The 17,223-nt window shown below is 42.0% G+C and overlaps 1 protein-coding gene across 2 annotated transcripts in view; it reads right to left on the reverse strand.

The window, feature by feature from the left end:
* The window catches only part of NF1 (neurofibromin 1), a 199,532-nt gene that overhangs the window by 133,318 nt on the left and 48,991 nt on the right, over window positions 1–17,223 (reverse strand). For both annotated transcript variants that reach the window (XM_063297286.1, XM_063297277.1), the window contains exons 18-25: window positions 15,797–16,043; window positions 13,272–13,345; window positions 13,076–13,159; window positions 8,938–9,378; window positions 6,449–6,588; window positions 4,760–4,882; window positions 2,733–2,816; window positions 1,267–1,383 (exon numbers count right to left, since the gene is read on the reverse strand). In XM_063297286.1, coding sequence (XP_063153356.1) covers window positions 1,267–1,383; window positions 2,733–2,816; window positions 4,760–4,882; window positions 6,449–6,588; window positions 8,938–9,378; window positions 13,076–13,159; window positions 13,272–13,345; window positions 15,797–16,043 — 1,310 coding nt within the window. The remainder of the gene's footprint in view (window positions 1–1,266; window positions 1,384–2,732; window positions 2,817–4,759; window positions 4,883–6,448; window positions 6,589–8,937; window positions 9,379–13,075; window positions 13,160–13,271; window positions 13,346–15,796; window positions 16,044–17,223) is intronic.

Raw genomic sequence — 17,223 nt, forward strand, 5'->3', positions numbered from 1 at the left:
AAAAAAATGGTCTGCATCTCTCCAGGAAGATCTTTTTATAATCAAGAAAGCGGGCTCAAACATTTTATCCTGCAAAATAGATGCTTTTATGCATGACATACTCAGCGTTCAGACATACCTCTCCAAGTTCATTTGCATGACACCTGCTCTTATATGTTTCTGACATTAAAAGAAGACATTTTACTTTACTTTCCCAATCTGCCTTAAATATTCTTTAAATAAACCTACTGATTTTTCTCCTGGGTTTTCAATTTTCTTCTTGTTGCCTTACTACATGTTTCACATATACATGGCTTATGAGAAGAATTAACAGCACTTAAGATTAAAGCATCTTGACAGGTATCAAAGCTGGGATGGGGTAGGAATCAAATTAAAATATTCCTTACAGTCTGCTTCCCAGCCACTGCTTGAATACATTCGTTTGTTTCACTGTGAAGCTAATCTTGCTGTTAGAAAGGCTTATGCAAGACTGAGTTGCCTTCACCCATTAGCTAGCCATTGATTCTCTTCAACAATCCTATATTCTACTCAGGCTGGGACAGCAGAGATTCCTGGTTCAAATTTGCATTCAATAAATTAAACTTATGTGTGTACTTATGTCAATTCAATCATGCATCAAGTAAAAAAAAAACATATGTGTGTGATTTAAGGAACAAGAAATAGGGCCTGATTTAGACACTTCTTCTTTCTGTCCCCTTCACTGACAGAAGAATGAACAATGGAATTATTTAGCTGCAATGTTTCCTGAGACAGATCAAACTTTGTAGAACGATACGCTCAGGAAAAGCTTACAGGTAGTCTTCAACTGACGGCCACAGTTGGGACTGGAACTTTGGTTGCAAAGTGATGTGGTCGTTAAGTGAGGCATCACGTGACAGCATCTGGTTTTATTACCATTTTTGCCATGGTCATTAAGCAAATCCAACTTCCCCCATTGATTTAGCTTGTTGGAAGCCAGCTGAAAAGGTCCCAATGGTGAGCATGTAACCCCAGGACACTGCAACTGTGGTAAATACATGCCGGTTGCCAAGCATCTGAATTTTGATCACGTGACCGTGGGGACACTGTGATGGTTGTAACTGCGAGGGGACACTGTGATGGTTGTAACTGCGAGGACCAGTCATAAGTCACTTTTTTCAGCACCATCATAATGTCGAATGGTCACTAAACAAATGGGTATAAATCAAGGACTACCTGTATTACCCAAGTAGAATAGAAGTCTAGCTATTTCAGTCTAGTAATTGCTAAAAATATAAAGACTTTTACTTTAGGAACAGCTGGGATTTAGCTTCCATCAATTCAACTCCATCTCCTTCTTCCGGTTGAAGTGGAAGTCCCGCCAGAAGAGAGACAACAGCTTCCATGCTTGCCTGGTCCAAGTCTCTGAAGAGTGAAACAATGAATGAAATGAATAAATGAAAAACACATTTTTCACACAATCCTCACATGGGCAGCATGAGGTCCAAAGCAGCCAGGAATCTTAAGACTGCTCTTTCTGTGAACAGGAAATAAAAGGTTTGCTTTCTTCATCCCTTCTGTCCAACATGTGCTTCTTAGGTGTGTATGACCTTCTCCATGCACTGCTGTCTTATGTGCCACCTTTGATAACATCTCCCTCATGTTTCTCTCTAACTCCTTCCTGCATGTTGCCTCCACCTGTGCAGCCCTGTGGATTTCTTATAGGTAGCCCTTCCACCTGCTTCTTACTTTCTCTGCCACTGGAGAGGAGGCCACTGAAAATGGAGCACCCCAGGCCTTTTACCTACACCAGTGGTCAAGCACAACTAAACATGCATAGTCATTTCCCTCTTCTGTTATGACTCAGTAGCCACTTTGTGTGGACACAGTCTGGGCTGTTCTGGGATCCTCAGTGTTTAGTGTAGTTTTGAATTTAATAGTGTAGTATTTTAAACACAAGGCCTATTTTTTTCCCTCAACCCTGTGAGCTAGCTTGGGCTGAGAAAATGTCAACCAATGAGCTTCCATGGATGAGGGGAGACTACAACTTGGGCCTCCTGGCTCCTAGTCCAACACCTTCATCTCTACACCAGGACTGGGTCTTGAGCTGAGAGGGAGGGACTGGTCAAAGTCACCTGTAAACCTTCCATAGCTGAGGGTGGACTTGAACTTGGGTCTCCCCTTTTCTAAATCAACACCTTCACCACTACCCCCCACCAACATTTGGACTGAGAGGAAATGTGTCCCAAAGTCACACATTTGGATTCCATGCCTAAGAGAGGACTAGAGCCTGGGTCTCCCCAGGTCCAACACCCGAACCCCTATATCACACTAGTTCTTGCGCTGAGAGAGAGGGACTGGCCTGAAGTCCCCCAGGGAGTTCTTGTAGATGAGGGGGACTAGAACCAGGATCTCCCCACTCCTACTCCAACACATTTAGATTATACCAGACTGTCTCTTGGGCTGAGAATGACTGGCCCAAAATCACCCATGGAGCTTCTGTGGCTGAGGGTGGACTAGAACCAGGGTCTTCCCTTCCTAATCCAACTACACCAGACTGGCTCCCATAAACATAAACAATGAACTCAGTGTGCTTTCTTTTCCGTCCCATCCCACCAAGCATTCATTCATTTACTTGGAGCATGGAGGTTGCAGATTCTCCCTGAAGCCACTGATTTCCATCTGTTATTAATCAACCCCCCAAAAAATTATTTTTAACAATCTGCTCCATAGTTAGTGCCATGGAGACATGGCTAATTGAGTACTCTTTTTACCTTGTCAGACATTTCACATCCTCATCTGTAGCCTGGTTGGACGTTCCCATAACCCAGTCAGTTAAATATTCCACCATCTTGTTCCTAGAGTCCAGAATTACGGAACAGAAAGCACGGAAAACAACATTTGACAAAAGCCAAATTAAAGAGGCCACGTGGGACATTTTGGAAATGCTAGATAAAATGTTACCTTGGAAATGTTACATCCCTCCCTCCCTCCCCACACAGTCAATCCAAGTATACTATTTTCTCTTATAGCAACCATGCCTATTTTCTGCCATTAGCTAAATAAGGTATTGGTACCCATCATGTCATAAAACAGCCAGGTGGCACTGCCTGACCAATTTTGGCCAATACGAAAAAGCTGAGGAGGATTGCAACTGGTTAGTACATAGATGTGAAGCCACTAGAAAATCCTGTGGCTGTAGGCTAGTCTGGGAAGCCGAAAAAACATCCCTCAAAAAGACAGTGACAAATCACTTTGGTGGCTGAATAAAATGTCTATGAAGTTACTAGGCATTGAGTTTAACTTGAAGGGAACTTTACTTTTATTTATTAAAGAAAAGCCTTTTAAGCATGTTACTTCTGGGACTTAGGATTCTCTTTCTCTTAAATTCCAAGAAAGCTATTATTTTCACTTTATCCTTTCTCCTGAGGAGAAAGGAGAGTTTCTTTAATATGTTTAATATCTTTCCACTAAATCTGCTTGTCCCTTCAACTGTCCCTAGCCAACTTTTCACTTCCCCTGCCCAGCAGCAGAAGTACCTCTCACTGAAAAAGTCTTACATCTGGGTTTATTTGTTTTGAAGGATTACGTGAATGTAAAAATGGATAGAAATCGGAATGGCTGCAGACAAAAAAGGTAAAATTAATTTTATATACTACCGGCTATAAAAGCCAACAAAAATTCACTTGTAAGAATCACATTCAAGTTAGGGTTGAAGGTGATGTGATAAACATTCTGGTCCAATCCACTGTATGATAAAGAATGTATGATAAAGAATGTTCCCAGTTCAAGTACCTTCAAAATATTTATTATAAGGCAGGGAATGGACCTTTTTTAAAACTTTTTTTATCCCGCCCTTATTATTTTCACAAATAAAATACCTAACACCTAAATAACATCCCGCCCTTATTATTTTTACAAATAACATACCTAATACTCCTTCCTCCTCCTATTTTCCCCACAACAACAACCCTGTGAGGTGAGTTGGGCTGAGAGAGAGGGACTGGCCCAAGGTCACCCAGCCGGCTTGCATGCCCAAGGCAGGACTAGAACTCTCATACCACGCCTGATTGGCTCTTGGGCTGAGAGAGAGGGACCGGCCCAAGGTCACCCAGCCGGCTTCCGTGCCTAAGGCGGGACCTTCATACCATTTCATGCTGCTTTAACTAACTTAATGGGTAACTGCTTCTTTATGCTGCTTTATTGTTTCTGTCCAATTGATTAAAGAAAATTATTTTATTACAAACTATATACAGTATTATGCTGCTTTTCTCAGAGATAAGCTACCTAGAGTGCAAGAGTTTGAGGAAGGGGAGATCACAGATGGCATAAAAGCACAGCGTGGGAAAAAAGCTAAGAAGAAGAAGATAAAAGCAGCTAGGCTTGAGTATGAAGCCCAGTTAGCAAGGAAGCTCACTGGATAACCTCCTTCCTATCAGTTTACCCTAATTCAAAAACCTAAATAAAATGGGAAACTAACCTCGAGTCCTTATGAGAACAGTACAATAAATAAGGACCCATCCCCAATTAACTAAATCCAGAATGTTTTCTTTAACAATTAAACACTGACTTAGCTGCCTTATTATGCAAACATCAAAGCAAGGGACAGTAAGAACAGAAAAACAAAAAGAGGAGGAAAAATAAAAAAGAGTGGGAAACTTCACCTTCCTTCTCCCCTTGCATGCCCTCCCCATCACCATTCCAAAATCAAACCTTGCAGGGTCCACCTTGAAGCTAACAGGCTGACATTCTGGAGATGCAATTCTTAATAAAGGCTCCAAAGGCATGAATCAAATCTCACCTGAATTTCATTTCTTGGCAGAAGGACAGATCATCTCGCCTCTCCATCATTACCTTCACGAGCTGACAGAGTTTGGTTTTGATCTGAATTGCATGCACCGGATTCCCGAGGACACGCACATATCTGCAAGGTGATATGAGATACAGGCCACTCAATTAATGGAGCTTCCAAAAGCTGCCAACATCCCTTGAGCACCTTCTCCAAAGCCATCATAGGCCAAGAATGAGATGACTGGATCTTTCCTGAAAAATCAGCATTCCTGTGCTGGTTCCTGTGTTGGACTATGCTAACTGGCGATTATGGAGGTTGAAGTTCAACCTCTCTGCAAGGCATCAAGCTTCAATGCATGGATTGATTTTATCTGTTGTACTAAGCCACCATAACCATGGCTAAAAATACATGAATGGTACAACACAAGAAGAAAACAACCAAACAAAAAGCTCTTGGACTTCCAACTGCTCCTCTTACCCAGGAAGTAACAGTGGTACGTGGAGATGTGGCTCTGCTAGAGAGACTGACAGCCTGTGCATAGACAAGATTCAACTTTTTAAAAAAGCAATGATGGTGACATCACTGGAAAGGGGTGCAGCCAAAATTTCCAGGTGTTTTTAGGATTTTAATTTTTAGGATTTTCCTTTCCCACCTCATTTTTTTTTATTGCCCAACCTTTGAGAGATTATACAAACAGAAATCACACAAGAATAAAGATACAAAAAGCAAAGTAGAAGATATAGTAGTATTAATAAAACGTTAAGTATGAAAAAATATTTTTAAACAAGGGTGTTTTTTCTGTAATGTTTAGGATTTTTCAAACAAGTAAATTAAGCTTAGAGAAGGGACTTTTTTTTGTTTCTCAGTCTTGGTGGGCTCCACAAAAGAGACTGAGGGAACCATATGTAGTCTATTGGTTATAGGTTGCCAATCCTTCCTCTATGGTCTCCTGAATCTGAATCAGAGGCTGAAGGGCATGATCCAACCAGCTGTCAATCGTAGGAGCTGGTAGGAGAACAACTCCCTGAAGCAGATCATGGAGATAATGGCCAGGAGCACAGGAGGTCAGGTTCTGGCAGGGGTGCTAGTCCCAGGTCACAGTGGCAACTTCAGAGCAAAGGATCATTTACTTGGAAAGCAATGAGAGCGCCCCTTACTGAGTCATGCCCACAGCTGGGCCTTCTTAGGAATAGCCTCCAGGACACTAATCTCTGTTGGACCTGTGTTCTAGGCTTTACAACTTGGGAACAGCTTGTGGCATCCTCTGGTGTCTGAATCCTACACTGACAGACCACTCTTGTTTCTCTGCTGTTGCCTCATCCCCCTTCCCAGACCCATGTGCTATTAGCCGCCCACCTTCTGGCTCTGCCACTTGTCTCTTGTGGCTATGATTCTGGATGGACTCTGTAGACCTCTGGCTCTGAATCCCTGAACTCTCAGCTTTAACCCGTACTGGCACCACCGGCACTGCGCCCTGGCTACCAGGCAAGATCTTGCCTTCCCTGTATTTCTCCTGGAGCTTGTGTACAACTGCTCAGCCAAGCACTCTACTTGCCTTCTTAGTTGTCTGAATTACAATCCCATCATCAAACCAAGTTCAGCCTACTACTGTGTGATGGTTGGTTCTACAACAGGACACCCTTGCTCTGCTACAAACACCCAGGCCACGTGGAGTAATAGAGGAATGAACTGACTTGCCTAACTAGATTCAGCATCATGGTCTCAATCCTGGCTTGCCCTAGGTGTTCCGAGCTGCCTTCAGTGTGGTTATCCAGCAGGTTCTTCATGATCGCAATGGTCTGCTCCACAAACTGGGTGTTGGTATCATTTAACAAGACCTGCACAGGGGCAAAATGTGCTGTTTGTTAAGTTTGCTAGATGATACAAAAATGAAACACAAAACCCTGTGCCATAAAAAACCTAGATTTAAATCTCAATATCAAACATCCAAATTCAAAAGCTCGCTTTTCATCCTTTATTATTATAAGCACTCAATCATAGCTGCTAGTTACGGAAGCTAATCTGACTGTGAGTCCTGGCTTAAATTGCCTTTGTAAGAGGAGAAACAAACTGTGAGAAAAAGAATATTGTTGAGTACATGTTGCTTTTGCACATCCTGGCCCAGGATTTCTGACTTCATGTTATGTATGAACATGACCAGGGACATTTAAAGAAAATCACAATCAGGCTAGGAGGTGTATTTATCCCAGTGTGATGCAATGTGAGTTTGATTCAGAGAAGGGGGAGAGGAATGATGAACCTTTATAGAAAAGATAAATCTGAGTCCTGGGAAAGCAGAAAGCATAAGAAAGAAACTCAAAATATCTCTGCCTTAATAGTGTTCGGTATAAATTGAAGAAGTGAGAGACACTGACAGGCGTTCAAGATTTTGTTACAATGCCTTATCTGCATTAAAGTACATTCCAAGACTCCTAATGGCTCCTATTTTGCTGACCTTGCCTCCCTCAGGCGGCCAATATCACAGCCTTCCCTGTACCCTTATTGAAGGATTTCCACAATTTCTTTCTTTCTTTCTTAAACAGATTTATAAGGCCGCCCAACTCACACATGGTGACTCCAGGAGGCTTACAGAATTAAAAACTATAGAAACACAATAGACACTCCCCAGCAGCAGCAAACACATTCACATCAGCCACTTGATTGGCTCCGAAGCAGCCTGGGGTCCCCAGGTCCATTGACAGAACCATGTCATCAGGGCCCTCCAGAAAAGGAGCAAGGAGGGGGCCAATCTTATATCTGGGGGAATTATACTCCAAAGGCAGGGAGCCACTACGGAGAAGGCCCTTCTCCTCGGCCCCACTAGATGTACCTCCCTAACTGAAGGGACCTGCAACATACCCTGCCTCCCCTCTGGGAGGAATTTCCTTTGGAATTCTCCTAATTTTCTGCCATGGGGGTCAGCAATTTTTTCAGACAGCAGCACCATTGAGAAATTTCTGGTAATGTTCACATGTACCAAGTTCCATTTGAGAACACAGACATTTGGCAAGATTTGGGCATCCCATGAAACTTCAACTACAGGTAGTCCTCGTTTAATGACCCCAATTGGAACTGGAATTTCCGTTACCAAGCAGAGCAGTAATTAAGTGAATCTGACTCGATTTTACAGCCTTTTTTGCAGTGTTCATTAAGCAAATCACGTGGTTCCCCATTGATTTTGCTTGCCAGAAGCTGGACGGGAAGGTCAAAAATGGCAATCATGTGGCCATGGGATACTGCAACGGTCATAAATGCAAACCAGTTGCCAAGTGCCCAAATCTGATCACGTGACTGCAGAGATGTGATGAGTCATAAGTGTGAGGACCAGTCGCAAGTCGGTTTTTCAGCACCATCGTGAGTCCGATGGTTGTTAAGTGAGGACTACCTGTGTTACTAACTATAACATATACTATCAGAATATATACTATAATGTCAGCTATAACTATTTTTTAAAAAAATGTATTATTTCAAGGAACAATAACATCATCTAACAGTGATAAAGGCATCATGTTGCACCTCTTTGGGTAGAAGAAGACAAAATGATTGACAGCATCTTAATGAAGAAAGGCAAGAGAAAAATAACTTCATCTAGATGTTGAGAACGGAAGACGTGACGGTGCTTCTAGAGAAGTTCTGCTCCCTAAAATGAATTTCCTACACAGGGCTCTTCAGAATCAACCAACCAACCAACCAGTCAGACAGTATGTCAGTTTATTTAACTCTCTGAGAGCTCAAGATGGCTTATATGGACACCCAGACAACTGCCATGGCTCAGGGTAGATTTGAACCTGAGTTCTTTTGTTTCTGCATACCACCTTTACTGTCCTAACAGCCAGGAACCACGCTGAGACGAGGAATAGGTCTCTAGTGTTTATTGCTGCTACATTAGACAGAAAATCCTAACAAACTGAAGAAGCGTGGGAAAAACCCAGACAGATAAACCCCAAAGTTAAGGCGGGTTTGATCTGTGTCTCTTTGAATGGCTGCTTAACTCCTCAGTACTACGCATGCGTTTTCCCCCCTGGATAGAGGCCCCCTCCTGCTCACCATCAGTACTCATGACATCTACCCGATAATAATAAATCTGATCTATTTTCAGCTTCTAAATACAGAAGTGTGGTGGGAAGAAGGAATCCTGCACATGGTAGCTGCTTTGCAAGACACTTCAATTGAAACTGAACTTTTACCTGCCCTTGTGAGTCGAAGAACTTGCTGATGATGTTCTTTAATTTGTTGAAAAGCATTGGATAAAGGGCAGGGCTCAGCTCCAGGCCCATGAGGTCCTTAACGTTAGTCCGTATCTGCAGACCCACTTTCTCATGGGTACAGACCATCAGGGACAACAAGCGGTCCATGAACTTGCTCACAGGAGTCTCCGTGTTGCCTTCGGTCGACAGCATGGAGATCATGGAGCCTTTCCGCTCACTCACAGGGCCCATGGGGGGACTGTAGGATGGGAAGGGCGTGCTGCCGCGGTGCTGCAAGCACACCCCACCAAGGGCGCACAGAAAGCCGGTCATGTTGATCCACTCTTGCAAAGAGTCTGTGTCTGACAGATCAATGGAACCTCCACCACTGACATGGGACATCCGCCTCTTGACTATTGTCTTGTGAAGACTTTCGGCAACCTGCAGAGAGTTACAGACAGGAAGGTGGGATGAGAATGGTCACACTGCTGAATTTGCACGCATGGGGGTTATTGATTTGTACGGATAGGGTTTATTCATTCCAGAAAGCAAAGCAGCCTCTAGCAAGGACATCATTCACTTTCCAGACAACCTTAATCCCTCAGGAATTTGGCTTTTCAGAAAAGAACTGAGGCTCAAACAAACCTGTCCAAGGTTTTCCAGAGCATTAACTCCACAAGTAGCACTTAAATCTGGTCCCATATCCAACCCACAGTGACTCCTTGCAGTGCTTTGCTATGACTTTCCTAAGGCAGGATTCATAAGATCCCCTTTTAGAAGACGTTCTATTTTCATTCATATTGTTTTAGGTGCTTGTTTATATTATTCATTTTGCTGGATTGATATTCTGTGATGTTTTTTAAACAACTGTAAGATCCTTTGGGAAGCCTGCTGAAAAGCAGAATTGAAAATTTAAAAAGAAAACCAAGTTGATACAGGTAGTCCTCGCTTAATGACCACAATTGGGACTGGAATTTCTAGAACCAATTTTACGACCTTTTTGGCAGCGGTCACTAAGCAAATCACATGGTTGTTAAGCGAACCACATGGCTGCTAAGCGAATCTCATGGTTCCCCATTGATTTTGCTTGCCAGAAACCAGTAGGGAAGATTGAAAATGACAATCACGTGACTGTGGGGACACTGCGACAGTTGTAAATGTGAACTGGTTGCCAAGTGCCTGAATCGTGATCACATGACCACGGGGGATGCTGTGACAGCCGTAAGTGTGAGGACCGGTCACAAGTCAGTTTTTTCAGCACCTTCATAAGTCCAAACCATTACTAAACAAATGGTCATTAAGCGAGGATTACCTGTATTAGATAAGTTCACACTTGGCATGACATCAAAGTATGTTTTGTGTTTTGGCTTCCAGTGGGGAATAGCGGACTGAACGGCTGTGCCCGCGAGCTCAGCAGACGGAGCTGACAATGCGGCAATTTTTTTCGGGCTCAGGCAGGTTCTCCTGAAGCCCAAAACTGTTCTCCAGATAAAGGAGAACACCTGGAATCATCCCATCTGTTCTCCAGATGGCTGTTTGCAGCCAGAAGATCGCAAACAGCATTCGCGTTTGATTGGTAAGAGCTAGCTGGGAGGCAGGGACGACATCACTTTCCAAGCCGTGCTGCAGCCTTAAAGGGACACTAAGACTGGCCACCCCGTTTCTAAATCAGTAATTTGTATATATATTTTTTAAGTATATGTACCCCAAGAGAGGCTTTCTACAGTGAGGAGAAGCTGGCTCTCTTGGTTGTTATCGTTATTTTTGGGATTACTTTTTAATTTTTTTTTTTAAGTTTTGGATTCCGTTTTCCTTCCAAATATAAAGGAGGATTGAGAGTAAACAATTGTCATCCTGTTATTTTTTTTTTTGTATTAAATTTGAAGATATTAGCATTTTCCTACATGTTGAATCAGCTGATTTGAACCTTCAGCTTTCTGTCTTCATTTTCTCTTGGGAACTGTCTGCCTATCTCACTTTCACTTTGTGTAAACACACTCTGGAACTTTTCCACAGCTTCGACTTTCGCTGGTTAAGCTCCTAGGGGGCGCCATAATTTACTGTGTGAGACATGGAGGATTTCAAACAGATTCTTTCTATCAAGCTTTTAAGCAAGATATTCAGGACATTGTGGAAAATATGAGATCTAAAATGAGCCATTAGGTTGGGGATGTGGTGGATGAAATTGAGGAATTTAACAGTGATAGAAATGTTTCTTTTAAGAGCTACATTGGGATTTTTACTGAGATGCTGAATGAAGATTGGGCAGTGGAGTTGAAGAAATTTAAGGGAGAGATCGACCTGCAAGCCACAAGTGAAATTGATTTTCTGGTGGAATACCATGAAAAGAACCTGAAATCTTTGAGGGGGGCTGTTGGGCTGTTCGATTCTTTCGAGAGGAAAGTTCTGTGCACATTGTGGGGATATGTAACTGCTTTGGTTTATTTTGAAGTGAGATAAGGGTTAAATAATGCTTATCTGGTTTGCTTTAAGGATTTGATTGAAGTTACTTGCTTTTAGAGATTTGGATTTATTGCTTCAAACTGTCTTTATTTTGGGGGGTTTATTAAGATTAAGATTATTAAAACTGTTGTATTAGGGTTATAGAATGTTTATCTGGTTTGTTTTAAGGATTTGATTGATGTTATTTGCTTTTAAAGATTTGGATTTACTGTTTTGAATTGTTTTTGTTTTTTGGGGTTTATTAAGATTAGGATTACTAAAACTGTTGTATTATCAGGTATAATAGCAGACAACCTATGTGCTTTTTAATTTGACTCCTATTATAGTAGACAGAAATGTAAAGAATAGGGGTAGGAAGGGAATAATTAAATAGGTGTTATCTTTTGGAGGGGAGAAAGATGTTTAGGAGGTTTATATGAATTTTTTTTCTTTATTTTAATATAAAAGGGAGGAGTAACTGTATTGAGTGACTTTTATTATGTGCTAAAGTGAAATGATTTATAGAAATAATTTAGTGTTTTGGTTTAATATAGAGTAAGAGATTGATTATGGAAATTTTTGCATATCCTTGCTGTTAAAAGTTGGAAGCCACATCTTTTTGTAAATCTGAAAAAAAATTATCTTGTGTTTTTGCGCTTCTTTAGTTTTTTTCTTTCTTTGTAGTTTTTTGGGTTTTTTTGTAGTTTTTATTCTTCTCTTGAAGCTTAATCAAATTTATTAACAAAGTATGTTTTGTGTTTTGTTCTACTCTCGGTTGGCGTGCCCTGTGAACCAATCACAGTGGATTAAATTCTATACCCAATGACTCGGTGTGTGTACAACCATCCAATAAACCATGATTAAACAAATGATGAGCCAATACAACTTTGATTTATTCAATCAGCCATAACTAAACACATCACAGCTTCATCTGTATCTAATACAGGGTCCAGAGACAGCCAGTCTGGTGTAGTGATCTGAGGTACTGGACTAGAGAGAGAGAGAGCCAGGCTCTAGTTCCAGCTTAGGCATGGAAGTCAGTTGGGTGACCTTGGACCAACTGTTCTCTCTCAGCCCTAGGAAGAAGGCAAGGACAAACCATTTCTGAAAATGCTGCCAAGAAAACTGCATAGACCTGCCTGTGTAGTCAACCAGGGGTCAAGATTGACTCAAAGGACCATAACAACTCCACCCCTAAGCAGCCAGTCACAGTATTTTACCAAAGGCCAAACAAATGACACAGGCTGAGTCTTACGGTTGAATGAGGGGTACCAAAATTATCTGAAGAAAAAGCAGAGTGACTTCTGATCATAAATACATAATAATGCATAAACGCATAAATGTAACTGACCACACAAGCGGTTAGATTAGAAGATAAATTTAAGAAAGCAAAAGGAAAAAAACAGATTCCCCATACAACGAATATGAGAAGCTTTTTTCAAACAAAATGAAACGGAACTTGCTGGAGTAGCAACAGAATAATGCAATATTCAGTGTGGAATCATGGGAGCTGGATAGTGTGTCACTTTCTTGTAAACAAACAAATAAGTAAATATGCACACAACTCAAATGCAGAGCAAGCCACACATCCCTAATGGCAGGCCTTGTGCTAGGCTGGCTAAGGATGATGGGAGCTGTAGCCCAACATTTCTAGGGGAATGTTCCGGGAGATACCTCTAAGTGGCCTTGTCCTTACCTGGCCATCCTCCATTTTAGTCTTTGGATAGTTGAGGATCAATTTTGTAGCCGTCTCCCATTTAAAATGTGTATCTTCCCAAGCCTAAAACAAACCAGAAAAGAGACTGTTTTATCACACAGCATAAACAAGCCTAAGGCAACAACCGCTGACTGCTGAAAAGAATTTTTTCTTCTGAAAAAAGGAAAAAGCCTACCTCAGTGTTACCCGCTGTTGGATGTTCAATGCGCCTGAGCAGTGCCATCACTCTTTTCTGAAGAGCTGTTCTTCCTAGGAAAAGACACAGTCAGAAGCTCAGAACGTTTCCCGAGAACATTTTCTCAAGATCATTTTATTGCCAGCACAAATGGCTTCTATAAATGAAGGTCCTTCGCTTTTTTAAAAAGTGGCAAGATGTATCTGCATTGATGCATTCTCTGCTGAACATCCCTAATGCCCAGATGTCTATTACAGTTACATTTTGGTTTCCAACTTGCTCTGTTTTGTCAGTTTCCAAGTCCCAATGCAGGGGTGAGCAGCCCATGGCCCATAGGCATTCCCAGCCCCAGGTCTCTAGTCTCCACAGCCAGTCAGTTTTGTACCACCAGAAAAATCATAGACTTCCAGTAGCAGAATGTTTTACCATCAAGAACTAAGGCAGGCTTGTTAAGCCTGTGCTGGAGTTAACACTCCAGTTATGCCTCTACAGGGAGCCCTCACTTAATGACAATTGAGACCAGAATTTCAGTTGCTAAGCAAAGCGGTCATTAAACAAATCTGACCCAATTTTATGACCTTTTTGCGGTGGTCATTAAGCTAATCACCATGGGCATTAAGCAAACCATGTGGTCATTAAGTGAATCATGTGGTTCCCCACTGATTTTGCTTGCCAGAAGCAGGTCGGGAAGGTTGAAAATGGCAATCACATGACCACGGGACACTGCGATGGTCATAAATGCAAACCAGTTGCCAAGCACCCAAATCATGATCATGTGACTGCAGGGACACTGTGTAATGGTTGCCTGTTCTAAAACACCATCAGACTCATGAGTGTGAATTCAAAGATATCTGATTTATTAAAGAATAGTATGCAGGATCACAGAGAAAGCTGAGAATGATGAAAGTGCGCCAAATTCAAACTAAAAACCCTTGGTGCAAATGAAATCCCTCCCCCCGTAGAATCTTCTCAAGTCCACAATCCCAGGTGCTCCTAACAGTTTCTGATGGTCTGCGGGAAAAGTCCTTGAACAGATAACATAACCCAAACACATTCCATTGTACTGATTTCACATACAGAGCTTGGCACAAGGTCTCACAGCAGCTCCCTCCCAAACAGAAACGCGCGTCAGCGCCATGGCATGTGAAACATTACGACGTATAAACTACACTGAATCAGTGAACATGACACACTGCGATGATCGTAAGTGTGAGAACCGGACTTAAGTTGCTTATTTCAACACCGTTGTAATTCCGAACCATCACTAAATGAATGGTTGTTAAGCGAGGACTACCTGTACAAAATGCCCCGGGTTTGGGGGTGGGGGACATGAAAATGGGAGAGCTACCTGATCCCTCTACATGGGGCATCACTGAATTACTAACGCGGTTCTTGGGGGACACAAAATACTAATGAATTGTCAGTACACAGAAGAGTTGAAAACTCCTGCTCTCCTTGTCATAGCCAGAGAAGGTGTTTGTGAAGGAAGGAGACCCCCCGATTGTTACTCTTTAGGCAAACTGAGGCAATCCAGTTATGAAGTCTTACGGAGGAAAAGAGGGACTCTAGTTCCAAAGTTACTTTATTTGACTGGTTTCAAATTTTATCTCTGCTTCATCCTACTGCACCGTATTTCAGGGCCTATCATACTTTTGGCAGTCAACTTACGTCTGTGGAACTTCCCACAAGCATAAATGAACGCCCTTGAAATGGGTGGAAAAACATGACAGCCTTATCCTCAACACTTGTATGGAGCCAAAGTGGTTAAAAATGTGCTCCTTATCCTTTTAACAAAATTGCTTCAACAAGCTAGATCTTGCAGGGCTGACGGCCATCTTTAGAAATCGTAATGAAAGTATAATATATACAATCTACTGAACATCTACTGGATTGGATGAGGAAAAAAAGGGCCAAATCAAATCTTAAATGGGCTTAAATTTTAATTTCCCTCCACTTGTAACACACAAGCCCTTTACTGGCTTAATCTTTGGGACCAACCAAATGAGTGAAGTAGCCAACTTGACAGAAACCAACAAAATAGCAACAATTCCAATTTAAGGTTAAAAAAAAAAGAAACAAATTGTAAAGCGCTGCAGTTTACAGGGTATAATTCAGATTTTTAATTCTAGATTTGTAACCATCTCAGTCTCAAGTTCTGTTGGATTTCTCAGAAACCTCACTTATGAACGCTTCACTCAACTACTTAACTCTTTAGCAATATGAAATAAGCTTTTGCATTATCATCACTGCGGACACTTAGTCCAAATCAACACCCTGAAAGCGTGTTTTTGAGGGTGTCGGTCACCAACTTTGCCTGGAAACTGAAGCAACAGGCATCAAGAGACATGAACCTGTACTCTTTTGAAGTCAACTGTGACTCCAGTTGCAAAGCAGGATTAAGAATGTAAAGCAGCACCTTATGTTTATTGACTGGAAAGGAATACTGTGAATATACTGAGAAGAGACCTCTTTCTCATTTTTAATATTTTAGGTTTATGGCATATAACAATAAGACCTCCTCTTACCTGTTGACATCATATTGCTCACAGATGCAAACTCCATAAAGGTATTATAGTTGGGCAAGAAGTTGTGAACTGACACCTCATCTACTCCACACCTGATATCGGCTTCCTCACAGAGATGTCGGAAACAGGACATTGCCACAAGCACCGCCTCGGTGTCGGGGCTCCAGAGAGACATGTACAGGGCAACCTCCAACTTGGTCTGGGCTTGGCGGCATATTGGCGTCCCACTGCAACCCGCAGTGCTTTCCTTTGGAAACAAAACATTGGTAAAGTTAGTCACTAGTCATCACTTTAGCAGCTGTTTTTCATGTATTCCAAAACCAAATACAGGCAGTCCGCATTTAACAACCATTCATTTAGTGATTATTCGTTTGGACTTAGGATGGTGCTGGGAAAACTGACTAGCAACTGGTCCTCACACTTATGGCTGTTGCAGCATCTCTGCAGTCACGTGATCACAATTTGGGCGCTTGGCAACCGGTTTGCATTTATGACCATCGCGGTGTCCCATGGTCACGTAATCGCCATTTTCAACCTTCCTGGCTGGCTTCTGGTAAGCAAAATCAAAAGGGAACTGCGTGATTTGCTTAACGACCATGTGGCTTGCTTAACGACCATGTGGCTTGCTTAACAATCACTGCAAACGAGGTCATAAAATCAGGTCGGATTCACTTAATGACCTCTTCACTTAGCAACTGAAATTCCGGTCCCAATTGTGGTCACTAAGCGAGGACTACCTGTATAGTCTATGGGGTCATTACAAATCAGGGCCACTTTATAGCACATTAGATATTGAGTAGTCATGGAGTTCCTTCCAAAATAGGCTTTTAACCACAAATGGAGAAACCAGTAGTCCAGAAGAAGGTCAATGGAAGCTTCTATGCCACCAAGAAGCAAACTGGTTTCTTCTTGGCATAATTCAGCATTCACTTACCTGTGTCCTTGCAAATGTTGGGACTGCACATTTGGCTGGGAATTGATCTCAGAAGCTAAGCAGGGTTAGTTAAGGGTTAGTGCTTGGAGGGGGCCACTGCTTGGGAATTTTAAAGTTGTTGTCTATATTGAGAAATGGAAACAGCATCCTGGAAAAAGGCAGTGCAAGCCACTTCCATAAAGACACCAAGACAATTACACAGGTACAGAAGCCAGGGAGTTGAACATGACTGGAGGGTATCTTCACTTTTACTTTGGTTCCAACACACCTAGAGGATGCCAAATCGAGGAAAGCTGCCATAATTCATGGCTGCTTCCCACTAAGGACAACATGGAAAATTAATGAAGCTACCTAATGCCAATTGTAGGAGGCTGGAACCAATTCATTCTTTTGGAATTTGAACATATCCTGTACGTTATTGTAAGACACTAATTATATAGAAATCCTTCCAGGATGGGACATCTACAATACTGTGGGAAACAAATACAGGTAG

The sequence above is a fragment of the Candoia aspera genome, chromosome 1 (assembly GCF_035149785.1).
Source record: "Candoia aspera isolate rCanAsp1 chromosome 1, rCanAsp1.hap2, whole genome shotgun sequence".
In the NCBI taxonomy this organism is placed as follows: domain Eukaryota; kingdom Metazoa; phylum Chordata; class Lepidosauria; order Squamata; family Boidae; genus Candoia; species Candoia aspera.